Consider the following 19,271-nt stretch of genomic DNA (forward strand, 5'->3'; position numbering starts at 1 on the left):
TCTTCAGATGGCTGTCTTCTGATAAGGACACCAGTGACACTGGATAAGGGGCTGCTCTACTCCAGGATGGGCTCATCTTAACTAATTATGTCTTTAATAACCCTATCTCCAAATCAGGTCACATTCTTCAGTACATTTTTTGGTGAAATATAACAGCACCCAATAGATATGGCTGAATGAATAAACAGGATGACTCCTGAACTGACATTTCTCATCAATGCAGGTGGAATTCTGTATAGGAGATAAAGCTAAAGCCCAAGGCCAAAGCCAACTCTCTATATATGTGTGTGTGTGTTTGTATGTATGTGTGTATGTGTGTGTGTGTGTGTGTGTGTGTATATATATCCAACTAATATATATATATCCAACTAATATATATATATATCCAACTAATATATATATATATCCAACTAATATATATACATATCCAACTAATATATATATATATCAACTAATATATATATATACACATGTATATATATATGTATATATATATATATAGTTTTACTATGGTTTCGAGTTGATAGAAGGCCTGCACTTGGCAACTAAATAGACACCAGAATAGACTCAAACACCGCCTTCTAGGAATTTTTACCTGTCTAATCACCCTGTGTTGTCCAGGAAATGTGTTAAAGCAAGGATAGGATTCCTATTTGCATTCTCGAAGACTAAATATGGGCAAGAATAAAAGAAAATATTCTGGAAGGAAAAGGAAGCGCCTTCCTGCCGAAAGATGTGGTGAGAGCCAAAGATTCTACTGACCAGATAAACATTTAATGTTTTAAATTATGAAATCACTTTATATATTAATATCTTATATTAATACTGCCTTTCTCATCAGTCTTGCCTTATCTTTGTTTAAATTCAACTAGGGATTTTACTTGACAGGGGTAGCAGGTGAGTGAGGAGATATGAACCGTGGGTTCTGAACCCAGCTTATCCCCTTACTTGCTGTGTGAACTCCTCTGGGCCTCAGTTTCCTAATCTGTATCAGGAACCAATGGACAGAGCTTCTGTTTGAGTGTTTAACTTTCCTCTCTAAAACTGAGGTATCAAAAAAAAATGATCAAGGTGAAAAGTAGGAGTGATTACAAAGATAGCACATGCTCGTACACACATGCGCAAACACAAACTCAATCACTTACAGTTTGGTTACTCTGCCGCATGTTAATGGATTTATTTTGGCTTAGACTCAGGGTCATATTACATCACCAAGTTTAATTCTAAAGAAAAGAAATTTTTCTTTCTTTTCATTTGGCTTGTGGAATTACAATGCATTGTGTAGAGCTAATCTTAGCCAAGGATGACCACAATCATAAAGCTAATTTGTTTCTCTGACATGAGTCTGCATTAATTTACACAGGAATTATTGGACCTTAGTCAAGATCAGACCAGCCTTCAGTGGCTTAGCTAACTTTTATTTCCTAAGGGTGATTTTAAATATCAAAATTTGTTATTTTCCAAGTTCACTGACTAGAATATGCATATTTATGATAGGATAAGTTCTTCATAATGTCTTCATAATATACTCAGGACTTCATGATCGCTCCAATATTTAGATTAATACTTAGAGTCTTATGTATTACCACTGATTTTCTTCATTTATTGAACCTAAAAGATCATCCTTGTTTTCTTTATGAGACTATTTTTCACTTTCCTTTTTTCTAATTTTTTGATAGTTTCTCTATTTTTATGATTTAGCTACAGAGGAAGTCTATAAATTAATCCTCCAGGATACAGTCTTTCATAGAATACAGTTCCATGAACATAGTGCCTAATGAAATAAATTATCCTCTTTCATTCGTTCCCAATATAATTATTGTTTTAATGTATACTTTAATAAAGCTAATCCCAGCTCCAGTCTCCAATCTCTAGCCTTTCCGTGGCATGTATCCTAAATTTTATTTCTATATGTAATGAGGGGATTGTTTCAATTCTCCTCTTGTGCATAACAAACTACCCCCAAAACTCAGTGGTTTAGGGAGTTCCCGTCATGGCTCGGCAGTGACGAACACGACTAGTATCCATGAGGACATGGATTTGATCCCTGGTCTCACTCAGTGGGTTAAGGATCTGGCATTTCTGTGAGCTGTGGTAGAGTTTGCAGATGCCACAACTATAGTTCCGATTTGATCCCTAGCCTGAGAACTTCCATATGAAGCAATAAAAAGAAAAAAAAAAAACAACAAAAAACCTTAGTGGTTTAAAATGATCATTTTGTTATTATTTGTCACAACCCCGAGGATTAACCAGGGCTCAGCTGGATGGTTCTTCTGCCCTTCTCATTCAGAGGCTCTCAGGCAGCTTCAGGCTATGGCACGTGACACTGGAATGTCCACAGTGGCTTCATTCTGGCTTCTTGGTTGGACAGCTGGGCTCAGCTGGGACACGGGGACAGCCGAATGTCTCCCTCTTCACGTAGCCTCTCAACATGTTGTCTCCAGCTATGAAGCCCACTTTTTACATGGTAGCTCAGGGCTTTCAAGAGGCAAACATGGAAGCTCCCAGGCCTTCTTAAGGCTCAGTCTCAGAATCACTCCTGTTGAAGAAGGTCATGAGATGATGTCATGTTCAATGTGGAAATATCCAGAGCATGAGTTATTGAAGCATGAAGAGATGGTTTATTGGGGACCATATTTGGATAACACGTCAGGTTTCCCTTTTTCTCCATTAAGACCTCAGTTCTTCTCTACTCCTTTTTCAGTTCCCTGCATCTCTAGTGGTCTGCCTAAACCTACAAATATCACCTTCTTATCCATAAACATGAAGAATATCCTACAATGGAACCCACCAGAGGGTCTGCATGGAGCGGAAATTACTTACACTGTGCAGTATTTCATGTAAGTTGGTTCTTTCTTTTTAGCTAACTTATAAACACAATATTCAGACTCTTATTAATTGTGCAGAGATAAACCATCTCTTGTATTAAACTAGAGTTTGAGGAAAAAGAAAAGCATTAGATACGTCATGTTAAATCATCTTGTAATGTTTTGCTAGATGAAATTAGACAACAAGTTTCTTCAGGGAGACAGAATACTGAATGCTTAGGCAAGACAAAGTTATTTAAAGAAAAGAAGTTGGTCAAAATGTTATTCTGTAGCTGAGCAAACAAAGACATCCATCACATCTAAAACATCTAGACTTATTAGAATTACAGGACCCTTTCAAGTGAAACTGAGGGCAGAATTCTATGCAACTCACTGTTCCTATTAAAGATAGTAGTGAATAGACATTTTCACTTTTCACCTCCCCCTCAAAACTAACTGCAATCAAAAAAGAATGTGAAATAGATAAACAATGTCTATCTTCAAAGAAATGAAAGAAGTAGCCATAAATCCAAGCCACAAACTCTGAAGCATACAAAGCAAATACTTCAGAATCTTAGGGAAAATGCCCACAGAAACTGAAAGTGAATCTATAACCCTCAAACTCCAACAGAAGAAAATAGTTTTACCGTAGACATCGTCATACTAGGTTTACCTAACAGTCTAAGGATGTGGGATCTATGGATAGCTGCCACCAGAAATTGAGCACAGGTTCCCATAGAGCTCCACTTTGGTGCCACAGAACGTCAAGGAGGAGGAGCTAAAAGAGAAATCAGGTCCAAGTGACATATTCATTGTAGAAGCCTGGTCACAGCTCAGGGAGAAGCCCAGAGGGAAATGGGTACAGGAGTTGATGGAGGTGATGATGGCTGGGAGGCAGTGACCTTAAGGACATGTCATGAGCCACATCAGCTGCTTGCAGTCCAAAACAGGCTCCCTGGCAAAGGGAATAATATGGTGTGGTGAGTGGTTGTGTGACAGGCCCTCTCTCCTATACTCACTCACCTAATATTCAAAAAAGAGCTTGACTCCATTCAGAGAGCAGTTGTCTCAAAGAATCCAACACACTGATCCCTAATTCCTGAAAAGAAGAAAGACAAAAAAAAAAAAAGGAAAAGAACATAAAATTTCCCAAAAATCTTTCTTGTGGAAATAGTAGATCAATTCAGAGAAATAATTGTCCGTAGTTTGAGTCCATAAACAACATGGTCTTTAATAGCAAAACTCAGAGAAGAGAAGAGTCAAAGAAGAGATTCTAAGAGGAAGAATTTTTTAAAGCAAGTTGGCAGAACTTAGGAAGAAAGGAAAATAAAAATTTATCTGGAGATGAAAAACCTCTTCTAGCTATGATAGTAATGATTGAACAGGTAATGACGACTATCTGGAACTGCATGTCGTAAATGCATGCTCTGGCTAGGAAAATCTAATACAAATAATAGGAAGACATATCCTGATGAAATTATTGACCTTTGAAAAAATGAAATGATTTATGACCATCGAGCAAAAGCAATGAGTTCTATCTGGCAACACTCAACAAATGACAGTGATACATCTTCTGAGAGAAAAATAGGTGTGACCTAAAACTCCTACCAAGTTCAACAAATGTATTTTCAAGCAGGTGGAACTTGGGCCGTCACTCCTTTGAGACCCTCTTGCAGGACTGGTGAGGGGAACGCGAACTAACAATGATATCCAGCTAGCAGCAAGATTAAGATGAGCCTAAATGAATTTAGTAATGCTGGGATTATGGCAAAAACATGGTAGCTTGTAATGAAACCATCTCAATGTAGAACTAAGACTAAATAGTGATGGAAATGTGATTACAGAACTTCCCTATAATTGTTTGAACCTAAACAATAATATAACAAATCGGAAGGTAGAAAAAAACACTATAAGTGTAAAAAAAAAAAAAACTATAAGATTTCATGGCACGAAGCCATTACATGTGATCCAAAATTAAAATGTCATCATTTTAATAACTAAACTCTCAATGTCTTTCATAAATGATTTTCTTAATTTAATAGATTTTTTAAGAACTAATATCTCTTGTGGTGATGAAACATTTGAACTCCAACAATTCCTTTCATTTCACTTTAATTGCTTTTTCTTTAAAGTTCAAATCAAGTTAAAATGAATACTTTTATTAAAATCCTAAGTATGGCATAGTCTAGTTTTTGTCTATGTATTCAGCTATTGGATCATTCTTCTAGGTACATATAAGCACAAATGTGATGTGCAGAATCATATGTATCAAACCTTTCAGGGTAATGGGCTTCATGGTGATTCATTTTTCTCTCAATTATACTTTTCTGATTGTGTGAGTTGAAAAACTGTACCATATTTCCAAAAATAATTTTTAAAATAGAGTAATTTTTGTCTTTGGAAAAAAAAATTCTGACCACTAAAGGCAGTGAAAGACTTTGGCTGCTATTCACAATAACGTCATTTATCTAGAACCTCATTCTCATGGCCCAGGAGTTTCTCAGGAGCTAGCGTTTGAGCGGAGACATCACTCTTTCAAGAGAAATGGCTCCAGAGTGTGCCCTTGCCTCCTTTTCCATTAGGGGGAGTAAGGAGCTTGCTCTGTCGTTTCTGTGTTATATATGATTCAGAAAAGAATTTTAAAAAATAAAATAGTCTATGATTTTCTTTTCTGTGGAAAGCTTCATTTGTGCCGTATATTAGATTCCAGATATAAGTGAAAATCATGGACTTGGAGAACAGACTTGTGGTTGCCAAGGGAGAGGGGGAGGGAGTGGGATGGACTGGGAATTTGGGATTAATAAATGCAAACTATTGCCTTTGGAATGATAAGCAATGAGATCCTGCTGTATAGCCCTGGGAGCTATTATCGAGTCACTTATGATGGAGGATAATGTGAGAAAAAGAATGTATACATGTATGTGTGACTGGGTCACCTTGCTGTATAGTAGAAAATTGACAGAACACTGTAAACCACTATAATGGAAAAAATAAAAATCATTTAAAATTTTTTTAAAAAGGGATGAGGATGAAAAAAAATGAAATAATAAAATGAAACAAAACATCACTGCTCTATGAGAGCAGATAATTTAGATTGTACAGCTTTCCAGAAAGAAGATTTAAAAGGAAACCTGCCATGTTAGAGTTCCTACATGCCTCTGCATGTGGACAGTGGGCAGGAATACAGGGCAGCGGGTGTCATTGACAGAAGGCTGTATACTCAGCAACAAAGTCAAACAGTCCTGAACCTAGCTGGGTGACCTTGGGAAGGTTACATTTTATACTTTTGAGTGAAGTTTGTTTCCAAAGATTAAAGATAAAATTTTAACACAAGTTTAAATTATATCTGCCAAAAGATTGTAATACAGAAAATATACTGTAGCTCTGAAAGCACAAGCTTTAACATCAGAGAAAAGTGGTTCAAATCGCAGATATGCCTATTACTAGTCAAATGAACACGAGCAGCAACCTTAACCTCACGGTGCCTCAATTTTCTCATCTTTAAAATGGGATAAAAATAATGGCCCTTAAGGTTGTTATGATATTTAAATGAGACAAAGTGTGTAAATCCTAAGCACTGGTCCCAGCATATAAACGGCGCTTAATAAATGTTTCCTACTCTTACCAGAAAACAACCAGAGACCACTGAGGGTTCTGCACAACTTTCTGACATCACAGACATCATTATTGGAAAATTTATTGAATGATTCATGGCTATCAGCTTGTCAGACTTACAAAGCCTTTTGTCCAGAATTCAGTAAAGAGCATTTCTCCTTCATCAGCACCTGCCACAGGAAGCCGCCCTGTCCTTGGCAGAGCAAGGACATTGGAGGAGAAAGGGTCAAATTAGTGATGGCAACATTTTTCAGACCCACAAGTCAAGACCTGTTGTTGGGCCATGAAATCAATTTTGAGAGATATGATTAACATTCTTGCAATGGAAAGGGTTGGAATGGCGTGGAGTGGATTAGAATGGAAAATAAAATAATGAAGTGCCTGGCACATCAGAAAGCTTAGGTATTATACAACCTGTGAGTGCAAAAAATGTTGCCTGCCATATCAGCAAACAAAGGATGTTGCAGCCACCAAGCCATCATATTGCAGTCGCCCCAGTGGTGTACCCTGAGGGAACCCACGATGGAAACAGGATGCCCTCCATCAAGCCATCAGCCACTGAAGCCACCCCCTAGTGATGCACTCTGAGGAAACTCAGGATGGGAAACCCAGAATACTGGCCCCCATAGCTGAGGTGCAAATCAAAGGAATGATTTCAGTGAGCCCAGACTTTTGCATCTGTCCCACACATAGAAAAGCACTATATTCATTAACTTGAGATGTCTGGATTTCTTTAATTAACAGTAACCTTTTGAAATTCTGACTACCTGGTCTTTGTTGCAAAAACTACATATCCTGGCACCTCCCCTACCTCTTTGGAGCAGTCCCTTAGACCTATCTGAGAAGCTGCGTCCAGGCTTAAGTCCTCAGTTTTGTCCTCCCAATAACACATAATTCTCAACTTTTAGGTTGTGCTTTTTTTTTCAGTCGACAAACCTTTGTTTTAGTACATACATAGGAACTGGGTCACAACGTGAAAGGTCTTTCCTTCTGCGGCACACAGTGAAAGAAAGTCTGAAAGCCCCTCGGTATGGTGATTGCTTAGATGGAGAAGCTGGTCAACAAGATCTAATTGCATTTCTAATGTTTTCTGGCAGCTATGATGCTTAGGAGACATTGCCTTTCAGGACTCTGTTGCCATATTCTGAAAAGGGAAAACACCCTTAAGCTTTGGTGATACTCGATAAAATAGACATTCCTCCTCCTCAACAGTCTTCCTTCGACTTCCAGGATGTCTGTTTTTCCTTCTTCCTCTTCAGCTGCTATTTCTAAGTGTACTTTGCATCTCACCTTTCAATCTTGATGCTCCTGAAATTTTATCCGAGGTTTTGCTTTGTCTCCCTGAATAGTTTCATTCATGCCTATGCCTTCAATGAGCAGATTTATGCCATCGATTTCAACATCATCACCTTCCATTCATGCCTCTCTCCTGAGCTCCGCAGCCTTCTGGGCATCTGCCTTCATTACCTTTGACATGTCTTGAGCTCGACAGGTCAAAACTGAACTCATTATCTTTCCTTCCTCCTGCCCCCCACCCCCACTCCCCATTTCCCAGGCTCACTCTTCCTCTGCGTTCCTTATCTGTTAACAGCCGTTCCATCCATCTCTCTGGACAGAAAGATCCTTAATACCTTCGGTCCCGCATCTCTTACATGCTCTCAGTCACCAAGCCCTGACTCCTACTGTTTCTTCCTTTTGTTCTATCATTCATTCTACTGCCACCATCCTTGTCCAAGCCATCTACCTCTTCCACCAGGCCCACTCCAGCATCCTCTCAACTACTCCCCAGTCTGCCACTCCTGACCCATTTCATTCCCCTTGCCACCACCAGGGTTAGCTTTCGAAAAGCCTGACTTACCTGCTTTAATGCTTTCAGTAACCTCTCAGGCAACCCTGTCTCTTTCACTTGGCTCATCCCATCTCAGTTATTCTCAATGTCAGTCTCTCCCACCTGAGAAGTGCTAAAAATATTTCCCCCTCCTTATTTGCTGTGGCTGTTATGTTTTTAATAAAGGAGAGGAAAAATCAATATGAGCAGCCTAGTTAATGCCATCATCCTTGCTATGATTATTGAAAATGCAGATTTTGGTATACACTCCAATCTAGTGAATTTTCCCCGAAACCCTTGAGGACAAGTAGGTTTTTAAACTTTATGAGACTATCCAGGTAATTTTTCTTCCATGAAAAAAAATCACTACTTAAAACAACCCATCAGGAAGGAAAAAAAAAAAAAAAAGACCCATCAAACTGACCTTGGTACACATGGTGGATTAAAAATTTATATAGAAGAATTGATCGCATAGTATGTAAAATTTTTACTGTAGCCCAAGAATAATGATAAAGTACCTGCTTTCAAAATGTACTATCCATATTATAATTCACAGAAAAGAAAGGTGATTACAGAAACTCTGACTCATGTTCCTGCCTGACAGCTAATGAAAAAAATTGCCAGCAGCAAAAGTAGGTTCTTTTTTATCTCAATGACAGGGCCTTTTGTTGTGCTGAAGAGAAGGTCTTAAGTTCCATTCAGTTTTATATAATGACTGGTTTTTTCCTATTGTAAAGCAGCGAGAGCACCTCATTGTTAATTCAGTTTCCTTCTCAGCAGATATGGGCAGAAGAAATGGCTGAATAAATCCGAATGCAGAAATATCAGTAGGACCTACTGTGATCTCTCTGTTGAGACTTCTGACTACGAACATCAGTATTATGCCAAAGTTAAGGCCATTTGGGGCATGAATTGTTCCAAATGGGCAGAAACTGGACGATTCTATCCTTTCTTAGAAAGTAAGTGTCACAGTTGTCTGTTAAACATGTGTTAATATCAAGTTCCTTGGACTCCGCTATGTAGACAACTTCATAGTCAGCCTTGCCCTAAAGGCCAGAAGTCTGCTTGGTCTGTACCCTGTCCATCAGGTGGAGTGACCAGCCCGAGTTGCTTCACCTCACTGGACGTCACAGTTTCATCTTTAAAAACGAAAAGTTTGGCCAACTGATCTCTAATGTCTCTCCTAGATGTCCATATTATCAAATTTTGATATTTTTTCCATTTTGACCGCCTCACGGCATAGGGAATTCCCAGGCCATGGATCAGATCTGACTGGCCGTTGAGACCTATGCCACAGCTGCAGCAACACTGGATCGTTAACCCACTGAGCCAGGCTGGGGATCGAACCTGCATCCCAGTGCTCCAGACACACCACTGATCCTATTGTGTCACAGCAGGAACTCCTTAATTTTGTTTTATTCTTTAGTTGTGACTATATAATTTGAGGAATAATTGACAGATTCATTTTAATGTTGTGGGTTTGTGAACCATCAACGTAGGTCCATAGGTTGGTTGAAGATTGTTCTGATCGCCAAACTAAGTCTCTTCATGTTATAAACTTGGTTGTGGGGTGCATAATTCCTAATTCAGAATTCAGACAACTTCTTCCTGCTATTTGCTTTTTAAATTTTTCTATCCCCTTATCTGTGACTGATTCAGCCACAGAGGACCCACTCAGAGCTGCCATGATGATGTGTACAAGCACTGCCTACGTTCTGGAGCTGGAGCCTTCCCCCTGCTGTCCTTCTAGATCAGAGATCAGCAAACTATGTTCTCAGACCAAACTATGTTCTCAGCACACACGCCCCTTTTTGTTTTCCTACAGAACAAGAGCTAAGAAGGGCTTTTGCATTTGCATGAATTATAGCTGCAACAGAGATCACATGGCCTGCAAAGCCTAAAATATTTACTGTCTGAACCTCTATGGTAAAAGTTTGCTAATCTCTGTTCTAGATCATTCTCCAAAGTTACATCCCCAAGGGTCTTTAGCAGTGCTTCATTTTTCCTATTCTGATTTTTACAAACACATCAGATCCTGTTAGTGTTGTTTGCCACCCATGTTTCAAGTCACAGGAGTGTTGCAAATACTTTTTATTTACCATCATCAAGTAATTTTTTTTTTTTTTTTTGTCTTTTTAGGGCTGCACCCATGGCATATGGAAGTTCCCAGGCGAGGGATTGAATAGGAGCCACAGCCTACCCCACAGCCACAGCAACGCAGGATCCAAGCCATGTCTATAACCTACACCACAGCTCATGGTAACACTGCATCCTTAACCCACTGAGTGAGTCCAGGGATTGAACCCGTGTCCTCATGGATACTAGTCGAGTTTGTTACCGCTGAGTCACCAGGGGAACTCCCCAAGTATTGTTTATCCATGAGGCTGGCAACTACATGTGACTAAGTAAATACAACACTTGAATTTATCATTGTATCAGGGTGTGTGAAATGATTGTTTCAAGACCTGGCATAACTTGGGTCCAGCTTAGAGCATCTGAGGCATGGCAGATCAGAGGGTGGGTTTTGGAGGTTTAAGCCCCAGAGGACTATATTGTAGTCTTATCTAAAGTGATTTCTAATCTGAATATGGTAATTCCCTCTCCTCTCCCCTTTCAGCACAAATTGGCCCACCAGAGGTTGCTCTGACTACTGATGAGAAATCCATTTCTATTGTTCTGACTGCTCCAGAGAAGTGGAAGAAAAATCCAGAAGAAAGTTCTATTTCCATGCAACAAATATACTCTAATCTGAAGTATAATGTGTCCATATATAATACTAAATCAAATAGAATGGTAAGCCTGAGATAAAACGGGGTCACTTTTTGCAGCTAACTCTGGAATGCACAGCCCTGCTGCTTCACTTCTCAACATGTGAATCTGGGAAGGTGTGATATTCAAAAGCGAGGCCATACAAGATACAACTAATGCTGACGTGTGGAAAACCTAGAGAACGTCCTTCAATTTCCTTTACAGAAAGTCTCTGCTGTAAGATTGCTGCTGGCGTGTCAACCAACGGCCAGCTCGCTTTGATGGAGGGTTTTTACTTGCTTAATATCTGTCAGTCACTCGCCAAGAAAGAAAAAATATTAGCAAGAACAGGATGAAGTTGAATAAGAAATTCTGGAGTTCCCGTCGTGGCGCAGTGGTTAACGAATCCGACTAGGAACCATGAGGTTGCGGGTTCGGTCCCTGCCCTTGCTCAGTGTGTTAACGATCCGGCGTTGCCGTGAGCTGTGGTGTAGGTTGCAGACGCGGCTCGGATCCCGCGTTGCTGTGGCTCTGGCGTAGGCCGGTGGCTACAGCTCCGATTCAACCCCTAGCCTGGGAACCTCCATATGCCGTGGAAGCAGCCCAAGAGATAGCAAAAAGACAAAAAAAAAAAAAAGAAGAAATCCTTCTTCACGTTATGATGTAGAATTGTACCCAGAATTTGTCCAGCTCCTGACCCCGCCCTCTTGAGCTGAGGGAAAAGGGTCTTTCAAAGCTCTTGCTGGAAAGAAAGCTTGTAGTGACAGTCAAGGACTTCATGGTCCTCGGTCTTTGATTTTCTCCCGGAGTTATTTGTCTGGGGTGGTACTGGAGATCCTTGGCTCTAACCGCTGTTCACGCTTCCCCATCTAGTGGTCCCAGTGTGTGACGAACCATACGCTGGTGCTCAGCTGGCTGGAGCCAGACACTGTGTACTGCGTCCTTGTGGAGTCCTTGGTCCCAGGCCCTCCTCGCCTCGCTCGGCCTTCTGAGAAGCAGTGTGTCAGCACTTTGAAAGGTAAGCTTTGACAGTCCAAGGAGGGAAATCTGCTGAAACTGGAAGACGTATGGCAGTGTAGACACAGTTTGGGCAAATCCATGTCTACTGGAAACAGATGGAAACAAAAGCAGAAAGAACCCTCACCAGAAATGCATTGGGCAGCCTGGGACTCTGCCATTGAACTTGGTTCACAGAAGGGAGGGGGGTTTCACCTCTTGGGGCACTCTCAGCACCAGTCCTGGTGTCAGTGCCAACAAGACTCTGCCCTGGGAAATAAGAGTGTCTCACATAGTTTTTCTCCTTTAGAGCTGTATTCACTCTGATCAGTAGAAGGACTGTGGTCTTTAAGAACATCTGATGATTTCATTGCTAGAAACAGAATGGTATCCTAGGAACATTCTAAGACAGAGTCCTCTGCTCCCCGTTGGAAATACAAATTATAGGCTCTGCACGTTGTGTTCAGATATTGCTCCCTGGCTGTGCGAGGGCCCAGGACCAGCAATCCGGTAGTTATGCCCTTGCTCTGATAGTTGCTTCTCTCTCTTTCCTTTTTCTTGTCTCCTCGCATTTTCTGAACTTGGCTGCCAAGGAGATGTGATTAAAGGTTCTTGTTCCTGATAGGAGACTGGAGTTGGAAGCTTGGCATTTATTTTATTGTTCCTCGGGGTAGAAGGACCTTGAACTCAAAACCTGCAAATTGAAAATAAATCCTAAAGTTTAGCTTCGTTGAATGGCTCTTCATCCATTCTTCTATTTCTCTCTTCCAAAAGAGCTGGGCTAGGACAAGTGTCACAACCATTTTCCCCAAGCCTCAGTTCCATCACCAGCTGGGGGGCAGGAATGGTGACAGAACCCATTTTCCTCTCCCCTCATGCCTCCCACAGTTTGAGATGAAACTGTCCCAAGGAATAAAAAGGGAATTTTGTGAGTACATATCAAAAGGGAAGAGCTTACCTTGCCCTTTAAAACAAAGGGTTCTCTACCAGATGTCAAAGAAAATTAAAGGACAAAACAAGCAAAAGACAAAACAAAGCAGATTGAGGAAATCATGTTTGTATTTGGAACAAGTGTTCTGTTTACTAACAGCTCGATCGGTGGCCAAATGGTGGGAATGAATTTCCAGTGGAAATCCTTTAAGCTCTTGGCAGAACTAAAGCAACTAAAGTGCAGATTAAATTAAATACTTCTGGGTAGGCACTGGGAGCCGACTTTCTCACCAGTCCTAGAGAAGTAACAAAGTTATGAGGTACCATTTCAGGTTCTGACTTTTTTCGTGATATCCTAGCTATTAGATCATCCCAGATACCTTTCCAAGACACCTCTACAAAGGACTAATTTTTCAAAAACTATTACTTCTGTTGGGACTATTCCTTGAAAAAATATTTCTGCTCTCCCCAATTCCTAAAAATAAAAATACAGATACGGTTTATTAGTTGATTGCTGCTAACATGTGCTGGTGTACCTTGAGTGCCATCAGTCACTGCTGTCGTGGCTCTTTTTATTGAGGGCGAGTTTGGTCCAGAGGCCAGGGATTGTATTAAGAGGATGGATGAGTTGTCTGTAGCCCGAAAGAAGGGCAAGTGATGCTCTGCCACCTACGACATCTGTATTATTGGTACCTTTCAATGTGAAACCTGTTGACAGATGTGCTTTATGGGATGGAAGATTCTGCTGTTGGACCCTCATGCCTGGACCTTTCCCACGATTATTGACCAGAAGCCTATGCCACTTCTATTTTGACTTTTGAACTAGATAGTTAACCAAGCAGGGACTTGGCTCCTTTCTCCCAGGACTAGGAGAGATTACATGGATTACAATGCTCCCACGACACTCCTGCTGCTTGTGTTAGTATGTAAGGAATGTGCTTGAACTGTGCTAAAGCTGCTTCTTCTTTACTGCTGTATTAGGGTTCTCCAGAGAACACAATATACGTAATCTTTATATGCATACACACATTGAGATAGAGACTTGTTTCTAATGACTTGGCTCGCATGATTTGGGAGGCTAGCAAATTCAAAGTCTGTAGGACAGGCCAGCAGACTGAAGACCCAAGGAAGAGTTGATGTTGCAGTTCTTAACTGAAGGTGATTGGCTGGCAGACTTCTCTCTTCCTTCCAGGCAGAGAAGGAAATTAGTCTTTTTTTCTATCAAAGCCATCAACTGATTGGATGAGGCCCACCCACATTATAGAGGGTAATCTGCTTTATTCAAGTCTACTAATGTAAATGCTCACCTCATCTAAAAAGTGCCTTCGCAGAAACATCTGGAATAATCTTGGGCCAGATAACTGGGTACTGTGGCCTAGCCAGGTTCACACATAAAATTAACCCTCACGGTTTCCAACTATCCCACAGGAGATGAGCAAATATAAATTAATCCCCATGAGTCCTATCCATCAGCCATACAGTCTGATCGGTGGTGAGCCCTGGTGGCTTCTCTTAAAACTATTCACTAGATCTTTTCTTTCCTCTATGAACTTTTAAACTCACCGTGAGCCTACCCAGAAGGGAGTTGCTGCCATTCGCAGCACACACCAGTTCAGCCCCCTCCCCACACAGATCCTCAACCTCCAGCCCTACCAGAAAGTCGGGTCAACTGTGTAAGGATGCTTGTTTGTCACACAGAGGGGAAGCCATACTTTCTTGTCCTTTCCCGAATATACAGAAAAGATTGAGCCCATGAGTGGCATGGAATGTGGGGCAGCTTAATGGGAGCTTCACAGGAGGGTTTGTTGTTTGGTTTGAAGTGCTGCGAGTTGCCTAAATATCAGACACACTCTTACTTTCTAATATAAAACCATCATGAATCGCAGAGGCAGACATGAAATTTTGGAATATCTACTGGCCTCGGCTGTTAAGGTGGCCTGGCTGTAAAGGTCTGAGACAAGTCCCAATGATTCCTTAGGACCATCTATGGTCAGAGAGAGTGAGAATTCTGGGACCCTTAGAACATCCAGCTCCAGCTTCTCATCTTATAAATGAGAAAACTGAATTCCTAAATGTAACAGACCTACCCAAAGCCTCTTGACATTGCCAGTGTTTTCCCACCACACGAAATCACAATTCTCTACGCCCCCCCCCCACTTTTTTTTTCTTTTCACAGATCAAACATCAGAGTTGAAGGTTAAAATCATCTTCTGGTATGTCTTGCCCATATCTGTTACCGTGTTTATTTTTTCCGTGACGGGCTACTTCATGTACAGATATACCCATGTCGGCAAAGAGAAACACCCAGCAAATCTGGTGAGTGCTTCGCGTGGTAGGAGGCATAACCACACACCTCCAGGAAGATAGAAAAGGGGGCTCTAGAACAGACATCAATCCTCTTATGGGCAGAGTGAGTTTCAAGTGAAAGACCTGATGAATTAAAAACACTTTCAGTCCTAAATTAACTCACCAACATAACCAAAGAGAAAGATTCCTTAACTTGGACAGAGATTTTATATTTAATGACCAGACTAGACTAGATCTTAAGGTACACAGATAAATTGAGTCAGGATCCGTGCCTCTCCAGAAGCTTAAGTCTAGTTGGGGACTAGAATTTTAAAATGATATGTGAAGGCTAAGATGAAAGCAGGTCCTGGGGACTCTTGGGGGTACAAGGGGGGCACTGGCACCCTACCTGGGGGACCAGGAGAAGTTGCCTGCCTGGGCTTGGCTATAAAAGGTTAGTAAGAGTTAGGACACCTAGTGCAGGCAGAAGAAACAGCAGGGACAACAGTGGGTGGACGTTTGGGAAACCTCACGTCATAGTGCTAAACAATAAGGAGCTGGAGAGCTATGAAAGGTGAGACTGGGGGCGGGGTAAGGCGCCGGATAACAGGAGGGTTGGGCTCTTATTCTATTCTATGGACTTCGGGCTTTCTTGTGTTTGCAAATAGACATCTCCGTCGGGTTTTGAGTTGGGATCGTCACAGTCAATATGGTGTTTTAGATACAACTGGGTAGAGCTAAAGACGCCTTGATAGAGAGGAAGACTAGATGCAAAAGAAGCAGCTGGGAGACTGTGGCAGTTGTCCAGGAGAGGAAATGAGTGGGAGGTAGGAGGGCTGAAGACCGATGGGGAGTAGAGACACGTTTGGGAGGGAAGTGGCCAGGACTTACTCATTCACCGCAAGGAGAAGCCGGAACGTAGAAGAGGGAACAAACCTGAAGCTTCTGGACCAGGTACTAAAGGCTTCCCCAGGACTGAGCATATTTGAAAATTAAAAATGATTTCTTGGGGAATTATCAGAATACATGTTCGTGTGTACACAGTGCATACATGCATTCCTGTTAGTTCAGTTTTTAAATGTTGTCATTATTCTGCCGGCACTTAGGTTTCAGGGTTAGCTTTTTAATGACATAGGGAGATCTTTCCTGGGAGGGAAAAAGCACAGGAGAACTGATTGCTTGTGACTTTTTGAAACCAAAAATTTCATGAAAGAGTGAGGTTGACGTTCCTACTTTTTTCTTTTTTTGTCTTTTTCTAAGGCCGAACACACAGCATATGGAGGCCTACACCACAGCCACAGCAACGCAGGATCCTTGACCCACTGAGTGAGGCCAGGGATCGAACCCGCAACCTCATGGTTCCTAGTCTGATTCGTTAGCCACTGAGCCACGACGGGAACTCCCATTCCTACTTTTTAATGTTGAATGAGGAGTTCCCATCTTGGCTCAGAGGTTGACCCCTGGCCAGGGAACCTCCATATGCCGCGGGTGTGGCTCTAGAAAAAGGCAAAAATAATAAGAATAAGAATAAGAATGTTGAATGAAACCACATCAGAGGGCGGACAATGAGGATTGTAACACAATTTATCATTGACAATCTAAATAGGCACCTTCCATATATCCTCAGCAAAATTTTAATCTTAAACAAGTTTTCTTGACATAATTTAGAGTTTCCCTATCTGCTATAAACTGGCAGGTGAATATCCCTTTTTGAGCCTAATATAGCCTGATGTACAGGGAAAGTAAGTAAAAGCATCTCTAATCACATACTTATTTCCCTTTTTATACCCAGTTTTCATTCCCTTCTACATTTTCTGTCCAGAGTATATAAAAAAGCAGGGCTGGCAGCACAGGTAACCATGGTTTATTGATAAATACATAGTAAACTCTGATTAACAAAGTGATTTCAAAAATTCTATCAGTCTTCACCACTCCTGACATAGCAGAAATTCTGATTGTACAGAATTAAAAACCGAGACTTGAGAAGTTAAACAACCCCTCTGAATCCCCTTAGCCAGTGAGAGGAGGGGGCAGTCTCACCCTGGTCCTTGGACTGAATCAGGACCACCCAGTGAACCACCTTTCACTGCCATATGTATTTCATACATTTCCTGCATCTTGGGTCTCTTGCCTCCAGATGAGTGAGGTTTCTTGTATATTCCAAACATAGCTTTCACCTCCATAAGCTGGTAAGAATAGATCTTTAAAAACTATCTGGTGACAGTATAAATTCTACTTAACAGCGGCTTTTAATATCTCTCGAAAGTGAAAAGGTGAAAACCATTCTCTTCTCTCTTTATAGATTTTGATCTATGGAAATGAATTTGACAGAAGGTTCTTTGTACCTGCTGAAAAAATTGTGATTAACTTTATCACCCTCAATATTTTGGAGGAGTCTAATAAAGCTTCGCAGAAGGATATAAGCGTGATAGAAAAAAGTGATGATGTGTGGGGCCTGAATGAGCCCATTGAGGACAAGGAGCCCCCTTGGGAGGAAATGGAGGTGAGACACCTGGGGTATGCTTCACAGTTGATGGACATTGTGTGTGACCCTGAGGAAACCGCCAGAGGAACTTCCCTAAGGCAACAGGAGCCACCCAGCAGAACAATGCCCACAGACAAAACAGTCGTTGAGTATGAATACAATGTGAGAACTTTCAATGACATTTCCCTGGGCCCTGGAGATCAGGAGTCCAACCCACAGGAGGAGGCATCCCAACGGGGAAAGTTATTTGAGCAACAGGCACCTTTGGCCAACTTGGACCCACAAACACAGCTGTATCCATACACCCCTCAGCTCAGAGACTTGGAGCACCTGCCACAAGGGCACATGGATACAGAGGAGGGGCCCGAGGAAGAGCCTTCGACCACGCTGGTCGATTGGGACCCTCGGACTGGCAGGCTGTGTATACCTTCATTATCCAGCTTTGAACACCACTCGGAGGGATGTGGGCACCCTGAGTCCGAGGGGCTCGCAGAGGAGGGCCTCTTGGCTAGACTTTATGAGGAACAGGTTCCAGACACGGCACCGGGAGACAGTGCAGCCTATCTCGTGCAATTTATGGAGGAATGGGGCTTATTCATACAGATGGAAGACTAATACGCAAACCTCCTCTTGCCACACCTCTACCGCGACAAGACACTGCGTGCAAATTAGATGAGTGACTGAAGAAGTAGGCACCTGAGAGAGAGGTTTACTCAGATTTCTGTGTCAGGGAGAATTTTTTATTTCTTCTGTTTTCATAGCACTTGTTTCATTCTGCCTCATATGGGTGGTTGGGTCCCGTGGGTGGGCACCTGCAGTGATGCGTCTCCTGCAGCGATGGTGGGCACCCAGTGTGGTGGATGACCCACTCTCTGTACCCAAGAAATATTCAAAAACATTGGTCAAATTAGATGCAGAATTTATTCAGATGAATGGCTTGTGACCTCTTTATTTAGGATTTTCTTACAAACACCCTAGGACAGTTATTTTCTGGGCCCTTACCCGGTGTATAACACAGTGAAAAGTATGGCACGGATGAACCTATCAGAAACAGACAAACATAGAGAGCAGACTTGTGGTTGCAAAAGGGGGAGAGGGGAGGGGATGGGTGGATATGGAGTTTGGGGTTGGTAGGTGCAAAGTATTACATTTAGAGTGGATAAGCAATGAGGTCCTGCTGTATAACACAGGGAACTATATCCAATCTCAACACAGGGAACATGATGGAACATAATATGAGAAGGACGAATGTATATGTGTGTGTCACTATGCTATACAGCAGAAATTGGTACAACACTGTAAATCTACTATACTTTATGTATTATACATATATAAAGAAAAAAATAAAATAGCTTACTCTAAAAAAAATTTCCTGCAGACCATTCACTGTATAAGTGCTACTTTTTTAGAATTTGGTTTACTGTCAGAATGATGAGATACTTAAAACATACAAATACCACCTAGTGGGTGGGAAGTTGTCACATTTAAAGACCCTAACCTACTATTCAATCATAATAATCCATGTTCAGACTGAATAAATCAGGCACAGATCTTCTTGATATCACATACTTTGGGC

The 19,271-nt window shown here is 41.4% G+C and overlaps 1 protein-coding gene across 3 annotated transcripts in view; it reads left to right on the plus strand.

The window, feature by feature from the left end:
- IL20RA (interleukin 20 receptor subunit alpha) overlaps positions 1-18,628 on the plus strand; it is a 34,797-nt gene extending 16,169 nt beyond the window's left edge. For 2 of the 3 annotated variants that reach the window (XM_013992536.2, XM_021087511.1), the window contains exons 2-7: positions 2,705-2,840; positions 9,031-9,209; positions 10,868-11,043; positions 11,872-12,016; positions 15,101-15,240; positions 17,513-18,628. In XM_013992536.2, coding sequence (XP_013847990.2) covers positions 2,705-2,840; positions 9,031-9,209; positions 10,868-11,043; positions 11,872-12,016; positions 15,101-15,240; positions 17,513-18,310 — 1,574 coding nt within the window. In that variant the 3' untranslated portion in view covers positions 18,311-18,628. Of the gene's footprint in view, positions 1-512; positions 2,841-9,030; positions 9,210-10,867; positions 11,044-11,871; positions 12,017-15,100; positions 15,241-17,512 lie in introns of those variants that run through there. The other variant, XM_021087494.1, reaches the window with a different exon arrangement.

This window comes from Sus scrofa, chromosome 1, assembly GCF_000003025.6.
Source record: "Sus scrofa isolate TJ Tabasco breed Duroc chromosome 1, Sscrofa11.1, whole genome shotgun sequence".
In the NCBI taxonomy this organism is placed as follows: Eukaryota; Metazoa; Chordata; class Mammalia; order Artiodactyla; family Suidae; genus Sus; species Sus scrofa.